Source organism: Helianthus annuus, chromosome 13 (assembly GCF_002127325.2).
Source record: "Helianthus annuus cultivar XRQ/B chromosome 13, HanXRQr2.0-SUNRISE, whole genome shotgun sequence".
NCBI lineage: Eukaryota > Viridiplantae > Streptophyta > Magnoliopsida > Asterales > Asteraceae > Helianthus > Helianthus annuus.
This window is the reverse complement of record NC_035445.2, coordinates 155355463-155382328: the sequence shown is the minus strand read 5'-3', so window position 1 is coordinate 155382328 and position 26866 is coordinate 155355463. Positions and strand designations below refer to the sequence as shown.

At 37.8% G+C, this 26866-nt stretch overlaps 1 protein-coding gene and 1 long non-coding RNA gene across 2 annotated transcripts; both read left to right on the top strand.

Moving 5' to 3' along the window:
• The first annotated feature begins 5520 nt into the window (after positions 1-5520).
• LOC118485902 (protein LURP-one-related 15-like) lies at positions 5521-6094 on the top strand. The gene is made up of 2 exons (XM_035982417.1): positions 5521-5772; positions 5864-6094. The coding sequence occupies exons 1-2, from the start codon at positions 5521-5523 to the stop codon at positions 6092-6094; spliced, it is 483 nt and encodes a 160-aa protein (XP_035838310.1).
• A 16145-nt stretch (positions 6095-22239) lies between these two features.
• On the top strand, positions 22240-24710 carry LOC110903401. Its single transcript, XR_002571904.2, has 3 exons — positions 22240-22325; positions 23201-23292; positions 24498-24710. It is a non-coding gene; the product is annotated as an uncharacterized LOC110903401 (long non-coding RNA).
• Positions 24711-26866: the final 2156 nt, after the last annotated feature.

The following is a 26866-nucleotide window of genomic DNA, read 5'->3' as shown; positions in this document are numbered from 1 at the left end:
CAAAATTGACTATTTGTCCCTCTGTTAGAGGTGTTCCAGAAATGTCTGCGATCGAGTAAATAGCTCTACGAACGAATGGATTAGATCGACTTGGAAAATGGAAAGATTTGTACAAGTTATACGTTTCGTCACCACTTTGTGGAAAAGCCTTAGGTATGAATATGTTAGATACCTGTGACTCTGTATAGGCCTCTATACGAGACTTATATACTATACACTATACGATACGATATATGCAATACGATACGATACGATACGATGCAATACGATAAGATAATTTAATTTAAACGATAACAATATAATATATTTGTATTATTTACGAATAATATTGTTTTTTTATAAATAATTTTCTTTTTTTTATAAATAAACAAAGGAATACGATAATTAGTTTTAAACGATAACAAAACAATATATTTGTATTATTTACCAATAATATTGTTTTTTTTTATAAATAGTTTTCTTTTTTAATTTTTATAATTCATAATATTTATATTATTGTTTATTTTTATAATTTATATTTGTATTATTTACCAATAATATTGTTTTTTTATAAATAATTTTCTTTTTTTTATAAATAAACAAAGGAATACACAATAAAAAAAATACAAAAATGGAGCTTTATATACGCTCCTTAGAGGTACCTACGCAGCGTATGAGACAAAAATGACACAACTACCCTTGTATTTGGCTTCGTATAGCCTCAATAGAAGGGTGTAAAAGACATTTTCAGACCTTTATATACGCTGCTTAGAGGTCAATACGCAGCGTATATAAAGGGTAGTTTTTATTTTTAACCCCAAACATGTAGTTAAATTATCTTTTTAACCCTTACTGTTTAAATACGCTGCGTATTGACCTCTAAGGAGGGTATATAAAGGTCTGAAAATGTCTTTTATACCCTTATTTTGAGGCTATACGAAGCCAAATACAAGGGTAGTTGTGTCATTTTTATCTCATACGCTGCGTAGGGACCTCTAAGGAGCGTATATAAAGCTCCATTTTTGTATTTTTTATTGTGTATTCCTTTGTTTATTTATAAAAAAGTAAATTAATTGTGTGTATTTTGGGGTATTTCCATGTTTATTTATAAAAAACAATATTATTAAAAATAATACAAATATTATGAATTATAAGAATTAAAAATAATACAAATGTTAGGTCCCGTATTGACTTCGTATAAGCCTATAAGTGTGATATCGTATCGTATAGCGTCGTATAGGTCACGTATTGACCTCGTATAAGCCTATAAGTGTGATATCGTATCGTATAGGTGTAGTATAGGTCACGTATTGACCTCGTATAAGCCTATAAGTGTGATATCGTATCGTATAACGTAGTATAGGTCACGTATTGACCTCGTATAAGCCTATAAGTGTGATATCGTATCGTATAGCGTCGTATAGGTCACATATTGACCTCGTATAAGTCTATAAGTGTGATATCGTATCGTATAGGGGTAGTATAGGTCACGTATTGACCTCGTATAATCCTATAAGTGTGATATCGCATCGTATAACGTAGTATAGGTCACGTATTGTTCTTGTATAAGCCTATAAGTGTGATATCGTATCATATAGCGTTGTATAGGTCACGTATCGACCTCGTATAAGCCTATAAGTGTGATATCGTATCGTATAGCGGCGTATAGGTCAGGTATTGACCTCGTATAAGCCTATAAGTGTGATATCGTTTCATATAACGTAGTATAGGTCACGTATTGACCTCGTATAAGCCTATAAGTGTGATATCGTATCGAATATGTGTGGTTTATGTCACGTATTGACTTCGTATAAGCCTATAAGTGTGGTATAGTATCGTATAGGTGTGGTTTAGGTCATGTATTAACCTCGTATATGCCTATAAGTGTGATATCGTATCGTATAGGTGTGGTTTAGGTCCCGTCTAATTCTATATGCATATACAAGACCTATAGGAAACCTATACGAGACTTATACTACACTATACGATACGATACGATACGATACTATACTATACAATAACACCCGTATAGGCCTCTATACGAGACTTATATACTATACACTATACGATACGATATATGCAATACGATACGATACGATTCAATACGATAAGATAATTTAATTTAAACGATAACAATATAATATATTTGTATTATTTACGAATAATATTGTTTTTTATAAATAATTTTCTTTTTTTTTATAAATAAACAAAGGAATACGATAATTAGTTTTAAACGATAACAAAACAATATATTTGTATTATTTACCAATAATATTGTTTTTTTTATAAATAGTTTTCTTTTTTAATTTTTATAATTCATAATATTTATATTATTGTTTATTTTTAAAATTTATATTTGTATTATTTACCAATAATATTGTTTTCTTTATAAATAATTTTCTTTTTTTTTATAAATAAACAAAGGAATACACAATAAAAAAATACAAAAATGGAGCTTTATATACGCTCCTTAGAGGTACCTAAGGAGCGTATATACGTAGTATAGGTCACGTATTGACCTCGTATAAGCCTATAAGTGTGATATCGTATCGTATAGCGTCGTATAGGTCACATATAGACCTCGTATAAGCCTATAAGTGTGATATCGTATCGTATAACGTAGTATAGGTCACGTATTGACCTCGTATAAGCCTATAAGTGTGATATCGTATCGTATAGCGTCGTATAGGTCACATATTGACCTCGTATAAGCCTATAAGTGTGATATCGTATCGTATAGGGGTAGTATAGGTCACGTATTGACCTCGTATAAGCCTATAAGTGTGATATCGCATCGTATAACGTAGTATAGGTCACGTATTGTTCTTGTATAAGCCTATAAGTGTGATATCGTATCATATAGCGTTGTATAGGTCACGTATTGACCTCGTATAAGCCTATAAGTGTGATATCGTATCGTATAGCGGCGTATAGGTCAGGTATTGACCTCGTATAAGCCTATAAGTGTGATATCGTTTCATGTAACGTAGTATAGGTCACGTATTCACCTCGTATAAGCCTATAAGTGTGATATCGTATCGAATAGGTGTGGTTTATGTCACGTATTGACTTCGTATAAGCCTATAAGTGTGATATCGTATCGTATAGGTGTGGTTTAGGTCATGTATTAACCTCGTATAAGCCTATAAGTGTGATATCGTATCGTATAGGTGTGGTTTAGGTCCCGTCTAATTCTATATGCATATACAAGACCTATAGGAAACCTATACGAGACTTATACTACACTATACGATACGATACTATACTATACAATAACACCCGTATAGGCCTCTATACGAGACTTATATACTATACACTATACGATACGATATATGCAATACGATACGATACGATACGATTCAATACGATAAGACAATTTAATTTAAACGATAACAATATAATATATTTGTATTATTTACGAATAATATTGTTTTTTTATAAATAATTTTCTTTTTTTTTTATAAATAAACAAAGGAATACGATATTTAGTTTTAAACGATAACAAAACAATATATTTGTATTATTTACCAATAATATTGTTTTTTTTTATAAATAGTTTTCTTTTTTAATTTTTATAATTCATAATATTTATATTATTGTTTATTTTTATAATTTATATTTGTATTATTTACCAATAATATTGTTTTTTTATAAATAATTTTCTTTTTTTTTATAAATAAACAAAGGAATACACATTAAAAAAATACAAAAATGGAGCTTTATATACGCTCCTTAGAGATCCCTACGCAGCGTATGAGACAAAAATGACACAACTACCCTTGTATTTGGCTTCGTATAGCCTCAATAGAAGGGTGTAAAAGACATTTTCAGACCTTTATATACGCTGCTTAAAGGTCAATACGCAGCGTATTTAAACTTTGTGAAAAAATATCCCTCAAACCTACCAAAATGACCCAAAAAATCTAATGGTTTATATACGCTGCGTATTGACCTATACGCAGCGTATATGACCTTTGTTTTCTGTGCAATGATTGGTTCTTAGGCACTGAGATCCATGGTTTATCTACGCAGCGTATTGGTCAATACGCAGCGTAGAGGGTTAACCCTATACGTTGCGTATTGACCAATACGCTGCGTAGATAAACCCTTATTTTGCTAGGGTTTGGTGTGCCAATAGGCAATTTAGTGTGCCAATAGGCACACCCTTTTCAATTAATTATTATGTTTTTATTATTCATAAAGACCCTAGTTGGTCTTCTTTTCATAAGTAATACGTTTGCACCAAGATCCTAGAGCCGCAACAAAGCTAGTACTGACTGTTTGACCCGTTTGAGATAAAGCACAACCCTGTTTGACCTGTTGAAAAGTAAACGATACCAATCAGTAAGACGCTTTATCTGTGAACTTAATTTCTATCTTACTTACTATGGACCGTACTTGTTCAAATAGTTGCAACTAGCACACACTTTCGGTCCCAGCTTATAATTATCATTGTTAGGTGTCACTCTCAACCCACCAACCCCTCCCTATCAACATTTAATAGGCCAACTGTGTATGCCTTGTGTATCATATGTATTATTACAAACATGAACAAATAATAATTCAAGAGGTATTTGTGCACTGTAATATTCTTTTTACCTGAGAAGCAGTTTTAGATCAGCACACGTATACTAGTTACGTAACTATACACAAGTTTTAAAAATGGGCTTTTTACATGCGAACACTATTTAAATAAAGTAACACGTACGTACTCACAAAAGGGAGGAATAGAATCCAAATTTATTTTCGTTTATCTATTAACAAACAGGCAGACGAATTACCATGATATAGATCAAATTCTCGTACCAAGTTAAAGATTTAATAGCTGTCAACTACTCAGTAGCTATATGTTTATGTAATTTGGGAAAATTATTAGAATAGACAAGTTTACTTTGAAAATTTAATATAATAGTTATGAATATTCAACGATTATTGAAAACGGTCAAGCCCATAATACGCTAATTAGGAGATGCAAAATAAGATCCACCGGCTAAAACGTTTAGAGCTTAGTCTGCACAAAACTAAGGGAGAAGTACAAAATGGTCCACATAATAGCATTACAGATTGAAACACATGTAAAGTGTGGGCTAAAGTGGCCGGCGTCTAAGATTTAGGCCCCCGTTTATAGTCGCCGGATAGTTTAACCCCGACATTCTTCATCTACGTCTAATTTAGCCACTTTATTTATCCAACGACTGAGTTTTACCCGCGCTTTACAAGTGTCTTTTTTTATAGGTTTTTCTTACCCTTTTGTAATTTTCATGATTTATGGCGGATCCTATTTGGCATCGTCTGAGTGACTCATGCATTTTTTTCTTTATCTATTTTTTAAGGACTGAATATGCATGTTTATTCTTTTGTTGTTTTTATTCAATTGTTTTTTTTTTTAATATCTAACTTCTCTATTCTAGTGATTTTCCAATTTAATTTCTAATCGTTCAACCCTATGTAATTGTTAACTCTTGGTCCCAGCAAACGAATTGGTCAACCAAGATATCATATTAAAAACCTTTCCACAACTCAAGCATTCTCTACGCGAAGATGGCTCAACCTAGTGATCATGCACCTGAACTGTTATCTCCTTCATTTTCTGTGTTCGGTCTCAAGTACATTGCACCACATGGTCCACATCCACTTGAAGTTACAATCGAGAAGTTTCCTTGTAAAACCCTTGTGATAACAGATATTAACCATAAAATCTTGTTCAAAGTAAAACCACATGATACAAGCTTACACCGTCAGAGATTGATGTTTGATGCTGATGACAAACCCATTGTGATGCTAAGGGAGAAGGTAATCATACGTTTTGTACCTTTCGAATCTATCTTACTTGTTCTCTGGTTTGTTTTCAACGACATTGAAATGGAGTATATTTTATTTCCAGAATTTGACTATGCATAAACAATGGGAGGCATTTAGAGGTGATAGTAATGCCAGTTCAAACATGATATTTAACACAAAAACGGAAAACTTGATCCAGTTTAAGACCCGTACTGTAAGTGTGATGTTGGCAAACAAATCGAACAGCAACAACGATTGTGATTTGAAGATAGAAGGGAGCTGGAAGAAGAAAAACTTCACTATCGGGGATTCTTCAAAAAAAAAAAAAAAATAGCCCAAGTAAGTTACTACTTACAATGTTTAAAATTAAAGAAAGTACGTAGTATCACTGACGGATAAATCCGTTGCTAATTAGTGGTCGTAAACATAATCATGGGCAGTGGTGGAGCTTGACCAAAAGTTCCGCTGGGACGGAAAGTCACGGGAACCAATTTTTTTCCTATCGCTATGTTTCAGGTTATATGTTCGGGTCGACTATTCGATTCAAGTCGGCTATTCGGTTCGGTTCGGGTCAACAATTATAACTCCAGATAAATAGTTTTGACCTTTCCATGATATACCTAACAAAAAATAATCAATCATTGGGTTAAACTACAATATCACTATACTTCTTCCTTAAATGATCATCTTCCCCAAATCCTCAATTCCACCATTATAAACCCTAATTATGGAATCATTGAACAATAATCACAATAGATGCAATGCATAGGTTAATATCATATTAGATGATACAATTAAGGTCTAAAACACTACTAATGCAGTAACGCCCCAAAATTCAAATTATTAGGTTGCCAGTAAGTTACCGCGTTTAAAACAAGGAAAATGTAATAACTAGGTTAATAAACCTAGTTAAATACCTAGCAAATTTCATAAATGTTTATCTTAATGTTTAAATGCTTTAAATGATTTGTTAAGTTGTAAATAATTGAAGAAAGTTTAAAAAGCTAGTAAATATGCAAGAATGACAACATAAGCAACTTTGAGGGGTTGAATATGTAAAATATGATATTAAGAATGATAAAAATTAAAAACCCAGTATTTTTGGGGGTGTATGGCTCGCGAGCCAGAGGGCAGGAAGGAGGAACCCTACTTCAACCCTTCACAAGAAATTCAAGAATTGATGATGAAATCAGGCACGAAATCGAAAGCATGAACCAAAGATGATGATCCCTTAAGTAGTTCTAACATCAAGTAAGTTAAATTTCTTGATTTGGTGATGTTTGATTTTGTGGGTTTAGTATAATTCGTGTATGTAATGCAAAAATTGGTATGAATAATGGTTACTATGGTTGTTAAAACATCAAGAGATGTTAATCTTTTTAATATAAGCATGGATTATGCAAAACCCACTTGCATGTCAAGGAATGGCTAGAAATTGTGAAGTTCTACATGTTAATTTGGTTGTTGATTAGTGAACTTGTTATGAATAATTGATGTTACAACCATATGTTCATAGTTAGGATGAAATATTGTTATGAACTTGAATGATTATTAATAAGTTATGTGAAGAATTAGTAGGAATCACGCTTTAAAAAGCTTGTACCAAATGTTTTACGAATACGAAACCCGCCAAGTGTTCGATTAAATGCCTAAGAGAACGAATCTGTGAAATTGTATGAAAGTTGTGGATAAGTATGTATAGAAATTGAATGAATGGTTTGGTAAAATCATGCATTAGGGACTTGTACCTTGTGCTTCAATGGTGTGATGCTCACCATGGATTTGATGCGCTTGATTTATGGTAATTAAAAGTGAATGTGCACGTAAAACGAATAGCTTATTGATAAGTAATAATGTCGGAGTTATGCTATGTACGTATTTATGATAATAAATTTGACTAAGTAAATGTTGAACAATGTGATTGTCAGTTCATGTTTTATGCATGATAAAGTTTGACTATTAAAAGTCTATGTAGCTAAGAGTTGGAAATGGATGCGATATGAATGATCATGCATGCTAACTATGAAATGGGTATAATGACTTGAAAGGATAGGAACCCCAAATCGACATGGACTCAAGTATGGAAGGCTAACGGATCAAGAGGAAATGAGGAAGCTATGCACAAACTTGGACGCACAAGGTAAGTGATTTCCGTAATCACTTCTTATTTTATTTAAGTAAAGTAGCGTTAGTTAATTAAGCATGATGTTGTTTGAAGTTTCATATGGTTTTGGTTGTATGAAATCGGTAATTTTAGCTTAGTAGACCGAATGGGACAATATAAAGTTGTAATGATATGACTGTGACACCTCGGGTTTTCCCGGACAACCTTTCGATGTAGCATGTGTGTACGTAATCTATTAAAATGAAAATTTGAACTATTGTGTTACATGTTATGTGTATTTATGTATATATATATATATTTGTATGTGTAATATATATATGTCTGTGTAATACTAGTGAGCCGGACCCGACTCGAGACATGCTCGGTCTCGAGTGAACAATAGTGATGGGCCGTTTGGGCCTTGACACCCCTTAGCCCACCCGGAAACAACCCTTGACCCATTCAATATAACCGGCCAACCTTTGCATTTTACCATTTTTGCAAACACTCTCATACTCTCCTCTCATCTCTCTCACCAAAACCCTAAAACCCTCACAAAGAACCACCTTCCTCTCCTCTCCTCCTCCCTCTCGGAACAACCGACAACAAGACCACATTCGGATCACCTCGGAACCACCACTCGGGGACTCCACCTAGTCGCCTTCTTTTGAGCTACACACAACCGGTTAGTGAGATAAATATGGTTGCTAGATGATAAATGTTGGTTGTTGTTATTGTATGCAAGTTGATGTTACATTATGTGAATTCAATATGTGTAAAGTGAGTAATCGGCTAACATGTGTACATTTCGGATAGATATCATTGTTGTGTGACATATAATGATGGTTGTTGATTCTTGTTCCGGTTTGTAATAAGGGTTGGTTAGAGAAAATTGCATGATTCTTAGGTTTGTAGGTATAATGGAAATGATTTATGTTAGATTCGGTATTATAACCTTTGTTAATAAGGATGCACTGTTTTATATGTTGCCTAATTTGATTCGGATCTATTTCGAGGGTTCATATGTATGATGAATGTGTTTGAATGTGGTTGATGATAAATGAAGAACACCTTGAAGGTTGCTTAAATATTTCAAATATGCTTTGTTTGATCTGTTTTGTGCACATTTTAGACAAGAAAACATGTTTAGTGGGCATAGTACACTGTTACATGAAAATGCAATTCTATTGGTCAGTACATTGCAGGTTCTAGAAGATTTGCTGCACGTAATCACGGTTGCGAGTCGTAACCTTTGGTTGCGACTCGAGACCACATCAAGTCTTGTCGAGATCTCCCGGTTGCGAGTCGCAATCAACGCGTATCGAATCCGGTTGCGAGTCGTAACCACTGCTGCTAAGTCGGAACCGCTAGTTGCGAGTCGTAACCTCTGGTTGCGACTCGTAACCAAAACGTGATAAACCGAGACCTCGGTTGCGAGTCGTAACCTCGGTTGCGAGTCGCAACCACCCTGTCTCGACTGGACTATTTTGGTGTTATTGGGCTTTGACTGTTGGGCTTTCTGTTGACTGGGCTACGTGTTGTTGCTGCTGATTGTATGTTTAGGGCTGACCCAATAACCCAACTGTTTGTTGTTACGCATGTTATACGTGTTTGCTATATGTGTTTGCCGTACGTGTTCGCTATGTGCTTATTTGTACCCAACTTGACCCATACTTGGTAACCATGCTAGGACGTGGTGACCAACATACTTGACCGGGTAAAATAATCTACCGAGCAACCCAAGGTGAGTTCACAACTTAAAAGCATGCGTCCCGGTGGTTTGGGACACGAGACTAAAACAATCCTATTCCCTTGTAAAGGGGATACCATCTACATTCCTTCCCTAGTTACTGGGAACAACTTACTTTTCCTTCCCTTGTCATTGGGAAACCTTTTAGTTAATTACTGTTTATACGAAATGCAACCAAACGGCACTAAACGCAACTCTATCACTCAAGTCCCTACTACATAATACCGATTAGTCGCCGGGGCCAGGCGAACGGGTTATTAGTTGATAGCGCTATTTAGGTTTTACCAACCTCACACCGTGCCATGGTATGGGATCGGTCGTGAACTAATGTACTCAGGCATCCGTCAATGATGATAGAACATTGACATCGGGGCATCCTGCGGAAACGCAAACGGTTACCTAGTGTTCGGTATTGGAAAAAAAAAACAGTTTAGTCGCTAACTTTTGGGGTAGCTCCCCATGGCATGTATAAACGGATAAATTAACTAGTGAAACAAGTTTTTGATAATTAAAACTGGAATAGTGAACTCACTCAGCATTATTGTTGACCCCTTACTGCATGCTTTGCAGGTAACCAGTGACTGAGGAGCTGCTGCTTGGGAACGTGTAGTGATCGTCAAAACCCGTGTATTGGGTTTTATTTATCTTGAACCATGAACTGTCTTTTAAAACTATTTGGTTTGTGCTTCCGCTGTTTTGTTTAAACTTATTATCGAACTTAAACTAAGATGTTGCTAAACTACTCAAGATAACATTTTACTTTACTATTAACCAATGCTTAGTATAATTGATGGTTGGATCCTGGTCAGTCACGCCCTCGAAGCGGGTGTTATCCGCAGGTGGATTTTGGGGGTGTGACAGATTGGTATCAGAGCCATTGGTTATAGTGAACTTGGTTTTAAAAAGGGGAAAAATCTTTTTGAGAAAAACCAGACTATAACCCGTGACTCGTGACGACACTACACTCCAAGTGCAAGGCTCGACTTATCTGACCTCCTAGCTCGGACCCATATTTACTTGCTTATTTGTCTTATGCTTTCTGCTTTACTATACGTACTAGTTTGCCTGATTAGATAGATACGCCTCCCTTCTTCTATCTTATTCTCGCTATGTTACGACACCACACTCATACTATGTTTTCTGGTTATGAAGACAATGAGTGGACGCGGACGAGGAAACGTCAACATGACTCAGGCTCAATTCACTAACCTGCTCAACACAGTGGCTGCAGCTTTCGCAGCTCACCCTATAGGTCAGCCTGCGCCTGTGCAACCACGTGTTTGTACCTTCAAGACCTTCATGGATTGCAAGCCTCTTCCATTCAGTGGCACTGAGGGTGCCATAGGTCTTCTGCACTGGATCGAGAAGGTCGAAGCTGTCTTTGCTGTCTGCGAATGTCCCCCTGCTAATTGGGTGAAGTTTGCTACTGGTACTCTTGAGGGAAGCGCACTTTCATGGTGGAAGGCGCAAATTCAAATGCTTGGTTTGGAGACTGCAAACGCTACTGCATGGGAGGATTTCAAGGATATGATCAAGGAAGAGTACTGTCACAGGGATGACATCCACAAACTCGAGGACGAGTACTATGAACTCAAGATGGTTGGGTCAGAGATTGAGACCTACACCAAGCTGTCCAACGACTATGCTGCTCTTTGTCCGAACATGTCCCGACCTATGTACCGAAGGATCGAATTGTACATCAAGGGTTTAGTCCCGGAAATCAGGAGCCACGTAACCTCGGCCAACCTCACTGCCATACAGCCCGTGGTTCGTCTTGCCCACAAACTCACCAACCAGGCTGTGGAAGAGGGCAGGTTGCCCAAAAGGATCAGTGCTGCGGAAGGAACTTCTAGTGATGGTAAACGAAAGTGGGATGGAAATCAGGGCAAGGATACTAACTCTACTCAGGCCCCAGCTCAGCAAAGGAAAACTGACAACAACAAAGGCACTCAGCAACAGGGTGGCTACCGGGGAAGCTACCCTAAGTGCAACAAGTGTAACAGGCACCACAATGGGGCATGTAACAAGGGTCAGTGTCAGCGATGCCACAAGATGGGGCACGAAGCCAAGGATTGTAGGAGTCAGTTCCCAGCAAGGCAGAATCAGCAACAACCCCAACAGCAACAGCAGCAGGGAAACAACCGGGCATGTTTTAAATGCGGGGCAACAGGGCACATGCGAAAGGATTGCCCTGAGCTGAATCAGAATCGCAACAACAATCAGGGAGCTGGGAACAATGAACAAAACAACCATGCTGGAAATGGTGCAAGGGGAAGAGCTTTCGTGATTGGAGCTGGTGAAGCAAGGAACGATCCCAATGTCGTGGCGGGTAAGTTCCTACTTGATGATCGTTATGTTTCTGTGTTATTTGATTCCGGTGCCGATGCCAGTTATGTATCCCTTCGCATTAGTAAGAAACTTAAGCACTCGCCTGCATTACTAAGTTCTAAGCACATCGTCGAGATAGCTAATGGTAAGAACATCGAGGCCACGCACATGATCCACGACTGTACCCTAGAATTGCCTGGCCACACGTTTAGTATCGATCTTTTCCCTGTCAAACTTGGAAGCTTCGACGTCGTCATTGGTATGGATTGGTTATCCAAACATCGCGCTGAGATCCTCTGTCAAGAGAAAGCGGTTCGTATACCTCGTCGTTCTGGCCAACCCCTCATCGTCCAAGGCAACAAAGGTGGAGAAGTCACAGGCATTATCTCGCTTTTAAAAGCCCAGAAGTGTTTACAAAAAGGACACACCGCTATTCTAGCACTCGTCACCGACACCCACGAAAAGGAAAAGAGGATTGAAGATTTTCCTGTAGTACGTGATTATCCCGAGGTATTTCCTGAGGAACTACCTGGACTCCCTCCCCACCGCCAGGTCGAATTCCAAATCGAGCTAGCTCCCGGAGCAGCACCCATAGCCCGTGCACCGTATCGTCTAGCTCCTGCAGAACTGAAGGAACTCTCTACGCAGCTACAAGAACTATTGGATAAAGGATTTATCCGTCCTAGTTCATCACCCTAGGGAGCACCAGTACTCTTTGTCAAGAAGAAGGATGGCACATTCCGAATGTGCATCGACTATCGTGAGCTGAACAAGGTTACCATCAAGAATCGTTACCCCCTCCCGCGCATCGACGACCTATTCGATCAGTTGCAAGGATCGAGCTACTATTCAAAGATTGACCTGCGATCAGGCTATCATCAGCTGAGAGTTCGTAATGAAGACATCTCTAAGACTGCATTCAGGACTCGTTATGGTCATTACGAGTTCCTCGTTATGCCTTTTGGAATGACTAACGCACCTACGGTTTTCATGGATCTCATGAACCGAGTGTGCAAGCCTTACCTCGACAAATTTGTGATTGTGTTTATCGACGACATCCTGATTTATTCGAAAAGTCAAGAGGAGCATGAACAACACCTACGCCTCATTCTGGAACTCCTTCGTAACGAGCAGCTGTACGCCAAATTCTCTAAATGTGACTTCTGGCTTCGAGAAGTCCATTTCCTCGGCCATGTAGTTAATAAGAACGGAATTCATGTTGACCCCGCTAAGATCGACTCGATAAAGAACTGGCCTACGCCTAAGACTCCCACTGAAGTTCGCCAATTCTTGGGTTTGGCAGGCTACTACCGCAGATTCATTCAGGGATTCTCAAAGATTGCACAACCCCTCACTATACTCACTCAGAAAGGCGTCGCCTACAAGTGGAATGAAGCACAGGAATCTGCTTTTCAGAGGCTTAAGGATAACCTCTGTAGCGCCCCTATTCTCTCGTTGCCTGAAGGCACTGACGACTTTGTGGTTTACTGCGATGCGTCTATCCATGGGCTCGGTTGCGTGTTAATGCAACGCGAGAAAGTTATTGCCTACGCCTCACGACAACTCAAGACACACGAAAGGAACTACACTACGCATGATTTGGAACTGGGAGCAGTAATCTTTGCTCTTAAGATATGGAGACATTATCTGTACGGTACCAAGTGCACTATTTACACCGATCACAGGAGTCTCGAGCATATCTTTAGGCAAAAGGAATTAAACATGCGACAACGTCGATGGGTCGAACTCTTGAATGACTACGAATGCGCCATCAAGTATCATCCGGGCAAGGCCAATGTCGTGGCAGACGCCCTCAGCAGAAAGGACACTATACCAAAGCGCGTGCGAGTATTGCAACTTACCATCCAGTCTAACCTCCCTACCCAGATCCGAAATGCTCAAGTTGAAGCGTTGAAATCGGAAAACATCAGGGCTGAGTCTCTGCGAGGATCGAGACAGCAACTAGAACAGAAAGAAGATGGCGCTTACTATGTAGCAGGGCGCATTTGGGTCCCTCTCTATGGGGATTTACGTGAACTTGTGATGGACGAAGCCCACAAGTCCCGCTACTCAGTACATCCTGGTTCGGACAAGATGTACCACGACTTGAAGACTACATATTGGTGGCCTGGTATGAAGGCCCACATAGCAACATACGTCAGCAAATGTTTGACTTGCGCGAGAGTCAAGACAGAATACCAGAAGCCAGCAGGCCAACTCCAACAACCAGAAATCCCGAAATGGAAATGGGAGCAAATTTCCATGGATTTTGTTACAGGGCTACCTAGGTCTCAACGCGGAAATGATACTATTTGGGTAATAGTAGATCGACTGACCAAGTCCGCGCACTTTCTGGCTATTAAGGAAACAGACAAGTTTTCTACCTTGGCGGAGATTTACTTAAAGGAAGTAGTTTCGAGGCACGGGGTGCCAACCTCAATTATTTCCGACCGAGACGCTCGTTTTACTTCGGAATTGTGGCAAGCTATGCACAAATCCTTTGGCTCACGTTTGGACATGAGCACTGCTTATCACCCGCAAACGGATGGACAGTCCGAACGCACCATCCAAACCCTAGAGGACATGCTTAGGGCATGCGTGATTGATTTCGGAAAGAACTGGGAGAAACATCTACCGTTAGTAGAGTTCTCGTATAACAACAGTTACCACACTAGTATTCAGGCAGCACCTTTCGAGGCATTGTACGGTCGTAAATGCCGGTCACCTCTTTGCTGGGCAGAAATCGGTGATAGTCAAATCACGGGCCCAGAGATGGTGGTAGACACAACGGAAAAGATTGCCCAGATCAGACAACGCATGGCGGCAGCTCGTGACCGTCAGAAAAGTTACGCTGACAAGCGTAGGAAACCTCTAGAATTCCAGGTCGGTGACCGGGTTCTACTTAAAGTCTCACCCTGGAAGGGTGTGGTTCGCTTTGGTAAACGGGGCAAGCTTAATCCGCGTTATATCGGACCATTCGAAATTACCGAGAAAATTGGTAAGGTTGCGTATAGATTGAACCTGCCTGAAGAGTTAAGCGCGGTACACAATGTATTTCACGTATCCAATCTGAAGAAGTGTCTGTCAGATGAAACGCTCGTAATTCCTTTCAAGGAACTAACTATTGACGAACAGCTACACTTTACTGAGGAACCGATTGAAATCACTGATAAACGTAGCCAAATACCTCTTGTACGAGTCCGTTGGAACTCGCGACGTGGCCCAGAGTATACCTGGGAGCGGGAAGACCAGATGAAACACAAGTATCCCCAGCTGTTCCCAAACGAAAACCCCAGCACTGAAGCTACAACCGAATTTCGGGACGAAATTCCAAACTAACGGGGGGATGATGTGACACCCCGTTGAAACGCTTTCACTTACGCTAGCTTGACAGTGGCTGCCTTAACTTTCGGGACGAAAGTTCCTAAAACTTGGGGATAATGTGACACCTCGGGTTTTCCCGGACAACCTTTCGATGTAGCATGTGTGTACGTAATCTATTAAAATGAAAATTTGAACTATTGTGTTACATGTTATGTGTATTTATGTATATATATATATATTTGTATGTGTAATATATATATGTGTGTGTAATACTAGTGAGCCGGACCCGACTCGAGACATGCTCGGTCTCGAGTGAACAATAGTGATGGGCCGTTTGGGCCTTGACACCCCTTAGCCCACCCGGAAACAACCCTTGACCCATTCAATATAACCGGCCAACCTTTGCATTTTACCATTTTTGCAAACACTCTCATACTCTCCTCTCATCTCTCTCACCAAAACCCTAAAACCCTCACAAAGAACCACCTTCCTCTCCTCTCCTCCTCCCTCTCGGAACAACCGACAACAAGACCACATTCGGATCACCTCGGAACCACCACTCGGGGACTCCACCTAGTCGCCTTCTTTTGAGCTACACACAACCGGTTAGTGAGATAAATATGGTTGCTAGATGATAAATGTTGGTTGTTGTTATTGTATGCAAGTTGATGTTACATTATGTGAATTCAATATGTGTAAAGTGAGTAATCGGCTAACATGTGTACATTTCGGATAGATATCATTGTTGTGTGACATATAATGATGGTTGTTGATTCTTGTTCCGGTTTGTAATAAGGGTTGGTTAGAGAAAATTGCATGATTCTTAGGTTTGTAGGTATAATGGAAATGATTTATGTTAGATTCGGTATTATAACCTTTGTTAATAAGGATGCACTGTTTTATATGTTGCCTAATTTGATTCGGATCTATTTCGAGGGTTCATATGTATGATGAATGTGTTTGAATGTGGTTGATGATAAATGAAGAACACCTTGAAGGTTGCTTAAATATTTCAAATATGCTTTGTTTGATCTGTTTTGTGCACATTTTAGACAAGAAAACATGTTTAGTGGGCATAGTACACTGTTACATGAAAATGCAATTCTATTGGTCAGTACATTGCAGGTTCTAGAAGATTTGCTGCACGTAATCACGGTTGCGAGTCGTAACCTTTGGTTGCGACTCGAGACCACATCAAGTCTTGTCGAGATCTCCCGGTTGCGAGTCGCAATCAACGCGTATCGAATCCGGTTGTGAGTCGTAACCACTGCTGCTAAGTCGGAACCGCTAGTTGCGAGTCGTAACCTCTGGTTGCGACTCGTAACCAAAACGTGATAAACCGAGACCTCGGTTGCGAGTCGTAACCTCGGTTGCGAGTCGCAACCACCCTGTCTCGACTGGACTATTTTGGTGTTATTGGGCTTTGACTGTTGGGCTTTCTGTTGACTGGGCTACGTGTTGTTGCTGCTGATTGTATGTTTAGGGCTGACCCAATAACCCAACTGTTTGTTGTTACGCATGTTATACGTGTTTGCTATATGTGTTTGCCGTACGTGTTCGCTATGTGCTTATTTGTACCCAACTTGACCCATACTTGGTAACCATGCTAGGACGTGGTGACCAACATACTTGACCGGGTAAAATAATCTACCGAGCAACCCAAGGTGAGTTCACAACTTAAAAGCATGCGTCCCGGTGGTTTGGGACACGAGACTAAAACAATCCTATTCCCTTGTAAAGGGGATACCATCTACATTCCTTCCCTAGTTACTGGGAACAACTTACTTTTCCTTCCCTTGTCATTGGGAAACCTTTTAGTTAATTACTGTTTATACGAAATGCAACCAAGCGGCACTAAACGCAACTCTATCACTCAAGTCCCTACTATATAATACCGATTAGTCGCCGGGGCCAGGCGAACGGGTTATTAGTTGATAGCGCTATTTAGGTTTTACCAACCTCACACCGTGCCATGGTATGGGATCGGTCGTGAACTAATGTACTCAGGCATCCGTCAATGATGATAGAACATTGACATCGGGGCATCCTGCGGAAACGCAAACGGTTACCTAGTGTTCGGTATTGGAAAAAAAAAACAGTTTAGTCGCTAACTTTTGGGGTAGCTCCCCATGGCATGTATAAACGGATAAATTAACTAGTGAAACAAGTTTTTGGTAATTAAAACTGGACAACTAGTGAACTCACTCAGCATTATTGTTGACCCCTTACTGCATGCTTTGCAGGTAACCAGTGACTGAGGAGCTGCTGCTTGGGAACGTGTAGTGATCGTCAAAACCCGTGTATTGGGTTTTATTTATCTTGAACCATGAACTGTCTTTTAAAACTATTTGGTTTATGCTTCCGCTGTTTTGTTTAAACTTATTATCGAACTTAAACTAAGATGTTGCTAAACTACTCAAGATAACATTTTACTTTACTATTAACCAATGCTTAGTATAATTGATGGTTGGATCCTGGTCAGTCACGCCCTCGAAGCGGGTGTTATCCGCAGGTGGATTTTGGGGGTGTGACAATGACGATTAATGTCTAAGTAATGGCTACGGTATGTAACCGGGTAATGGGTAAAATTGCACATAAGTGCACCAACCGAGAATGGGGACTTAGGTTAATGGGTCAAAGTGAAGGTATGCTTTAGCACGGAACGTTTGTACAAGTAATGACAATAGTATTACATGTGCCCAGTTAGTATAAGGTGTTATAACATTACCATTATGTGAGCCTTAAGTGTAAACATATGAGTTGCTTGATAAAGTCATGAATGGGTCGAATAATTCGTAGATGAATAATAAGCCGAAGACGTATAAGTTAAGAATTTCCTTAACCCGGATGTCGGATTTCAAGTTCACATGATAGAATATTAATTTACAATCATGTAGGAAGAAACGTGACGCAAGACGGATGAAAAATGAGAGAGTTATGTCCGTTTCGGTAAGAATTAAGGGCTAGGAAAAGTGCTAAGCTGACACGGCCGGGTGGTGAGCTGACACGGCCGGGTGAAGGTTCTGTGAAAAATATTATTTATGTGATTTAGGCATCGTAGGCTTCGGTATATTATCCGTGGACTACAGTGGGCCTCCCAAACATGATTTCGAGTGTTCCCTTGACGATTATAAGTTGTAAACCCAAGTCTAAGCCTCATGTAATTTGTCTAAGAGTATGATAGATGTATGTAATGAAGTTGGACAAGTATTACATGTAAATGGTATACAAGAATGCGTACGGAACACGTAGGTATGAATACATGATTGTAGGTATGATTGAATGTATATAGGTATGTAGATGTGTATGATTGTAAGTATGTATGTGTGCAAGTATGTGCGAATGAGGTTTTCAGTATGTGTATCGATTAATACTAATAATGTGCTTGAGAGTTGAAGGTAATGCAGGAATGAGAACGTAGAGTTCATGAAGATTGAAGTCGAACTTGGAACTATAAACTATGAGGAGATGATTGAGCGAACCCAAGTTCTTAGTGAATTATGAACTGATTTTTAACTATATAGATATATGTTTTATGGTGTTGTCAGTGACCAACGGTTTAGTTGTTTCTGGTTTCCACAGGAATTGTACGGGTTTCTCTCTCTGTGACTAATATAACCAAGTGAGCGTAGATCGAGTCAAGTGCAAGGATTGTACGAAAAGAACGGTTACGTAGTCTTAATTTTGTAATGCATTAATTTGTAAATGGAAGTGAATTTTGTAAGCTTCTTCATGAATGTGTGTATTGTTACAAGATCATAAAGAAATTTTTAAATCTATTTTTCCGCTGCATTATCTTTAAGTTCTTACACGATGATCTTACAGGGAATTGTTCTTATTACGAACGGGTCATGCCCGAATTTTTTTTTAAATAATTGTATGGTAATATTACTTTTCGGATTATGAAATATGGGCGTTACAAGTTGGTATCAAAGCCATGGTTTGAGGGAAATCAAGTATGTGGAGGTAAATACTTGAACTTAAACCAGAGTGCTCTTGTGACAAGGAACCCGTACAATCCAAGACTCGATCAAAATATAAAGGTAGAAGCTAATGTAAGTGTGTATTTACGCATGTATATTAAGAAAAACTAACAGTGTGTTATGCGAAGGGTAAGCATAGTTGTTGGAGAGGATGATCCGCGAGTACGGTCTTGGACCGACACCAAGGCACGTAGTAAGATAAATTGATTCCAGGTACGTATATTGAATATGTGTAAGTACATGTAATGGTAAAATCTAGCAAGTGAAAGAAAAATTTTAAGTGAAATATAATAATGGAATGATAATGAAGTTTTGAAAATGTTACACGTGCCGAAACTTAATTCTTCGGACATAAGGTGGCGATTACACGAAGACACGAAACTAGTATGTGGATTGTGTACCAGGCCAGTACACAAGAAACATATGACGTTCGTGAGACCGTGATAATTGTTACAGGTATGTCCGCTAGAACTAGGTAGTAGGTGGACGTGGGGGTTAAGAGGAATGTAAGACTTTCAGGAATGAAAGTATGAATGATATGTTAGAATCCGCGAGACAGATTCGAAGCATGAAAGGAATGAAAGCATGAAAGACGTGCTAGAATCCGCGAGACGGATTCGAAGCATGAAAGGAATGAAAGCATGAATGATATGCTAGAATCCGCGAGACAGATTCGAAGCATGAAAGGAATGAAAGCATGAATGATGTGCTAGAATCCGCGAGATGGATTCGAAGCATGAAAGGAATGAAAGCATGAATGATGTGCTATAATCCGAGAGACGGATTCGAAGCATGAAAGGAATGAAAGCATGAATGATGTGCTAGAATCCGCGAGACGGATTCGAAACATGAAAGGAATGAAAGCATGAATGATATGCTAGAATATGCGAGACGGATTCAAAACAAAAAAAAAGAATAAAAGTAGGAATGAGATGTTATAAACCGCGGGACGGGTTCGAAACATAATGAAGGATAAGAAATGAAAAGATTCGAATATGTAAGTAATTACAGGCTAAGCAAGTAAATATTCTTTAAAAGCGAATATTAACCAAGTTATGTCTTAAACTTATATATATATATATATATATATATATATATATATATATATATATATGTGTGTGTGTGTGTGTGTGTGTGTAAATATTCGAATATAATCACGTTATGTATTGTGTGCAAGGATAAATGAGTTATACGGGTCAAATGGTGAGTACCATTTGATCCCGGTATTTAATGTTTGAAATGGTTAAGTTATTTAATTGTAGGTGAGCATGATGTACGGTAATGTAATGTTACAAACCGGAGGGAAATAGTCAAGCAAGGTATGGATAACTAGTCAATGGATTTTGACTCGCGTCAGGTATGTATAAAAGTTATGAATTTAATATGAGCTTCTGACCCGACTAGAGATGGATGAGTCAGAATAGAATAATTGATAGGCAAATGTAAGACTGTATTTACAAATTAGACTTCTGATGGTCAAACAAAATATAATGATAAGTAGTAAACCAAGTAATAAAATGCAGATAAGAAAGTGTTTGTAGTTTGACTTTTGAAAAGCCAAAAGAAGATGAATTGTTAATAATAAAAGAATGGATAGAGCAGTTTGGTCCATTTTTAAGTAAGTATAAAACATCGAAAACGGTTGATGTGGTAAGAAGTTTTAGCTAATAAGAAATAAACCTTGGATGAATTACATGCGTGAAATATGTTAATACTCAACTCTAGCGAGTCAAGGTGAATGACGGGTTACGACCCGGGTGGAATATCTAAGTTTTAATGGAAAGGACAAGTATACGTGAGGAGTACTAAAGCATAAAGCGATGAAATTGAATGCATGCTTGAATTGACAAGAAGTACCAACGTGTTTTTCGTTATGTGTATTTATAATGAGAAAGAAGTGACTGGTTGACTTTGAAAAGTCAAACTGCAGAAGTTGATAAATAAGTTATGGAATTGCGAAAGAACAGTTATGTATTGAACCATCGTGAGTGGGTCAAACAACTGAAATGATATGTTAAGAAATGGTCACGTATTGACATGTTTTGTACAGGTGAGACGCATAAATGTCTTACGAAGGAATTGAGAAAGTATTAATATATATAAATAAGGAAGCAGGATGTGATAACCCTAGCAAGGTCAGTGAAAGAATGTTCATAAGTGAAAGCTCGTCACACGGATGAACGAGGTCAATACGAAACATGGTATGGATGGTGATGAAGAGGGCCGACTCATTGCTGCATGTTAAAGTACTGCACCAAGGTAGTAAGGTTATCAAATTATTTAATATATGAATGTAAAAATTTTACGCTATCATTGAAAAAGTACCTCCGTATGAATAAGTACGATATGTTTAATGTGTACGAGTGAACGAGATTGTATGCGGAAATGGATAAAATAATGATGACTAGGGATTGGTTTTCGCAAGGAAATTTAAAATCTTGATAAGTATAAATAATATGTCAGGATGCTAGTTTCAAATTATGGACTATGGGATGTGTGATTAGCCAATTCCTCACAACATACTTATGCAAGTCGTCCAATGTAACTTGAATGAGTGGACGAACGAAGAATAAGACTAGACGGGTTGTAGAAGAAAAGAAAAAGGTTTCGGGGACGAAACCTTCTTTAAGGGGGGTAGATTTGTAACGCCCCAAAATTCAAATTATTAGGTTGCCAGTAACTTACCGCGTTTAAAATAAGGAAAATGTAATAACTAGGTTAATAAACCTAGTTAAATACCTAGCAAATTTCATAAAGGTTTATCTTAATGTTTAAATGCTTTAAATGATTTGTTAAGTTGTAAATAATTGAAGAAAGTTTAAAAAGCTAGTAAATATGCAAGAATGACAACATAAGCAACTTTGAGGGGTTGAATATGTAAAATATGATATTAAGAATGATAAAAATTAAAAACCCAGTATTTTTGTGGGTGTATAGCTCATGAACCAGAGGGCAGGAAGGAGGAACCCTACTCCTTCAACCCTTCACAAGAAATTCAAGAATTGATAACGAAATCAGGCACGAAATCGAATGCATGAACCAAAGATGATGATCCCTTAAGTAGTTCTAACATCAAGTAAGTTAAATTTCTTGATTTGGTGATGTTTGATTTTGTGGGTTTAGTATAATTCGTGTATGTAATGCAGAAAGTGGTATGAAATAATGGTTACTATGGTTGTCAAAACATCAAGAGATGTTAATCTTTTTAATATAAGCATGTATTAGGCAAAACCCTCTTGCATGTCAAGGAATGGCTAGAAATTGTGAAGTTCTACATGTTAATTTGGTTGTTGATTAGTGAACTTGTTATGAATAATTGATGTTACAACCATATGTTCATAGTTAGGATGAAATATTGTTATGAACTTGAATGATTGTTAATAAGTTATGTGAAGAATTAGTAGGAATCACGCTTTAAAAAGCTTGTACATAATGTTTTACGAGTACGAAACCCGCCAAGTGTTCGATGAAATGCCTAAGAGAACGAATTTGTGAAATTGTATGAAAGTTTTGGATAAGTATGTATAGAAAGTGTTTATGGTATAGTCGTTAGCAAAATAATATGTGAAGTATGATTTAGGTGGAGTCCATACGAAAATTCGGATTGAATGAATGGTTTGGTAAAATCATGCATTAGGGACTTGTACCTTGTGCTTAAATGGTGTGATGCTCACCATGGATTTGATGCGCTTGATTTATGGTAATTAAAAGTGAATGTGTACGAATGTAAAACGAATAGCTTATTGATAAGTAATAATGTCAGAGTTATGCTATGTACGTATCTATGATAATAAATTTGACTAAGTAAATGTTGAACAATGTGATTGTCAGTTCATGTTTTATGCGTGATAAAGTTTGACTATTAAAAGACTATGTAGCTAAGACTTGGAAATGGATGCGATATGAATGATCATGCCTGCTAACTATGAAATGGGTATAATGACTTGAAAGGATAGGAACCCCAAATCGACATGGACTCAAGTATGGAAGGCTAATGGATCAAGAGGAAATGAGGAAGCTATGCACAAACTTGGACGCACAAGGTAAGTGATTTCCGTAATCACTTCTTATTTTATTTAAGTAAAGTAGCGTTAGTTAATTAAGCATGAAGTTGTTTGAAGTTTCATATGGTTTTGGTTGTATAAAATCGGTAATTTTAGCTTAGTAGACCGAATGGGACAATATAAAGTTGTAATGATATGACGATTAATGTCTAAGTAATGGCTACGGTATGTAACCGGGTAATGGGTAAAATTGCACATAAGTGCACCAACCGAGAATGGGGACATAGGTTAATGGGTCAAAGTGAAGGTATGCTTTAGCACGGAACGTTTGTACAAGTAATGACAATAGTATTACATGTGCCCGGTTAGTATAAGGTGTTATAACATTACCATTATGTGAGCCTTAAGTGTAAACATATGAGTTGCTTGATAAAGTCATGAATGGGTCGAATAATTCGTAGATGAATAATAAGCCGAAGACGTATAAGTTAAGAATTTCCTTAACCCGGATGTCGGATTTCAAGTTCACATGATAGAATATTAATTTACAATCATGTAGGAAGAAACGTGACGCAAGACGGATGAAAAATGAGAGAGTTATGTCCGTTTCGGTAAGAATTAAGGGCTAGGAAAAGTGCAGAGCTGACACGGCCGGGTGGTGAGCTGACACGGCCGGGTGAAGGTTCTGTGAAAAATATTATTTATGTGATTTATGCATCGTAGGCTTCGGTATATTATCCGTGGACTACGGTGGGCCTCCCAAACATGATTTCGAGTGTTCCCTTGACGATTATAAGTTGTAAACCCAAGTCTAAGCCTCATGTAATTTGTATAAGAGTATGATAGATGTATGTAATGAAGTTGGACAAGTATTACATGTAAATGGTATACAAGAATGCGTACGGAACACGTAGGTATGAATACATGATTGTAGGTATGATTGAATGTATATAGGTATGTAGATGTGTATGATTGTAAGTATGTATGTGTGCAAGTATGTGCGAATGAGGTTTTCAGTATGTGTATCGATTAATACTAATAATGTGCTTGAGAATTGAAGGTAATGCAGGAATGAGAACGTAGAGTTCATGAAGATTGAAGTCGAACTTGGAACTATAAACTATGAGGAGATGATTGAGCGAACCCAAGTTCTTAGTGAATTATGAACTGATTTTTAACTATATAGAGATATGTTTTATGGTGTTGTCAGTGACTAATGGTTTAGTTGTTTCTGGTTTCCACAGGAATTGTACGGGTCTCTCTCTTTGTGACTAATATAACCAAGTGAGCGTAGATCGAGTCAAGTGCAAGGATTGTACGGAAAGAACGGTTACGTAGTCTTAACTTTGTAATGCATTAATTTGTAAATGGAAGTGAATTTTGTAAGCTTCTTCATGAATGTGTGTATTGTAATAAGATCATAAAGAAATTTTTAAAGCTATTTTTCCGCTGCGTTATCTTTAAGTTCTTACACGATGATCTTACAGGGAATTGTTCTTATTACGAACGGGTCATGCACGATTTTTTTTAAATAATTGTATGGTAATATTACTTTTCGGATTATGAAATATGGGTGTTACAAGTTGGTATCAGAGCCATGGTTTGAGGGAAATCAAGTATGTGGAGGTAAATACTTGAACTCAAACAAGAGTGCTCTTATGACAGGGAACCCGTACAATCCAAGACTCGATCAAAATATAAAGGTAGAAGCTAATGTAAGTGTGTATTTACGCATGTATATTAAGAAAAACTAACAGTATGTTATGTGAAGGGTAAGCATAGTTGTTGGAGAGGATGATCCGCGAGTACGGTCTTGGACCGACACCAAGGCACGTAGTAAGATAAATTGATTCTAGGTACGTATATTTAATATGTGTAAGTACATGTAATGGTAAAATCTAGCAAGTGAAAGAAAAATTTTAAGTGAAATATAATAACGGAATGATAATGAAGTTTTGAAAATGTTACACGTGCCGAAACTTAATTCTTCGGACATAAGGTGGTGATTACACGAAGACACGAAACTAGTATGTGGATTGTGTACCTGGCCAGTACACAAGAAACATATGACGTTCGTGAGACCGTGATAATTGTTACAGGTATGTCCGGTAGAACTAGGTAGTAGGTGGACGTGAGGGTGAAGAGGAATGTAAGACTTTCAGGAATGAAAGTATGAATGATATGTTAGAATCCGTGAGACAGATTCGAAGCATGAAAGGAATGAAAGCATGAATGATGTGCTAGAATCCGCGAGACGGATTCGAAGCATGAAAGGAATGAAAGCATGAATGATATGCTAGAATCCGCGAGACAGATTCGAAGCATGAAAGGAATGAAAGCATGAATGATGTGCTAGAATCCGCGAGACGGATTCGAAGCATGAAAGGATTGAAAGCATGAATGATGTGCTATAATCCGCGAGACGGATTCGAAGCATGAAAGGAATGAAAGCATGAATGATGTGCTAGAATCCGCGAGACGGATTCGAAGCATGAAAGGAATGAAAGCATGACTGATATGTTAGAATATGCGAGACGGATTCAAAACAAAAAAAAAAGAATAAAAGTAGGAATGAGATGTTATAAACCGCGGGACGGGTTCGAAACATAATGAAGGATAAGAAATGAAAAGATTCGAATATGTAAGTAATTACAGGCTAAGCAAGTAAATATTCTTTAAAAGCGAATATTAACCAAGTTATGTCTTAAACTTATATATATATATATATATATATATATATATATATATATATATATATATATATATATATATATATATATATGTGTGTGTGTGTGTGTGTGTGTGTGTGTAAATATATGAATATAATCACGTTATGTATTGTATGCAAGGATAAATGAGTTATACGGGTCAAATGGTGAGTACCATTTGATCCCGGTATTTAATGTTTGAAATGGTTAAGTTATTTAATTGTAGGTGAGCATGATGTACGGTAATGTAATGTTACAAACCGGAGGGAAATAGTCAAGCAAGGTATGGATAACTAGTCAATGGATTTTGACTCGCGTCAGGTATGTATAAAAGTTATGCATTTAATATGAGCTTATGATGGATGAGTCAGAATAGAATAATTGATAGGCAAATGTAAGACTGTATTTACAAATTAGACTTTGATGGTCAAACAAAATATAATGATAAGTAGTAAACCAAGTAATAAAATGCAGATAAGAAAGTGTTTGTAGTTTGACTTTTGAAAAGCCAAAAGAAGATGAATTGTTAATAATAAAAGAATGGATAGAGCAGTTTGGTCCATTTTTAAGTAAGTATAAAACATCGAAAACGGTTGATGTGGTAAGAAGTTTTAGCTAATAAGAAATAAACCTTGGATGAATTACAGGCGTGAAATATGTTAATACTCGACTCTAGCGAGTCAAGGTGAATGACGGGTTACGACCCGGGTGGAATATCTAAGTTTTAATGGAAAGGACAAGTATACGTGAGGAGTACTAAAGCATAAAGCGATGAAATTGAATGCATGCTTGAATTGACAAGAAGTACCAACGTGTTTTTGGTTATGTGTATTTATAATGAGAAAGAAGTGGCTGGTTGACTTTGAAAAGTCAAACTGCAGATGTTGATAAATAAGTTAATGAAT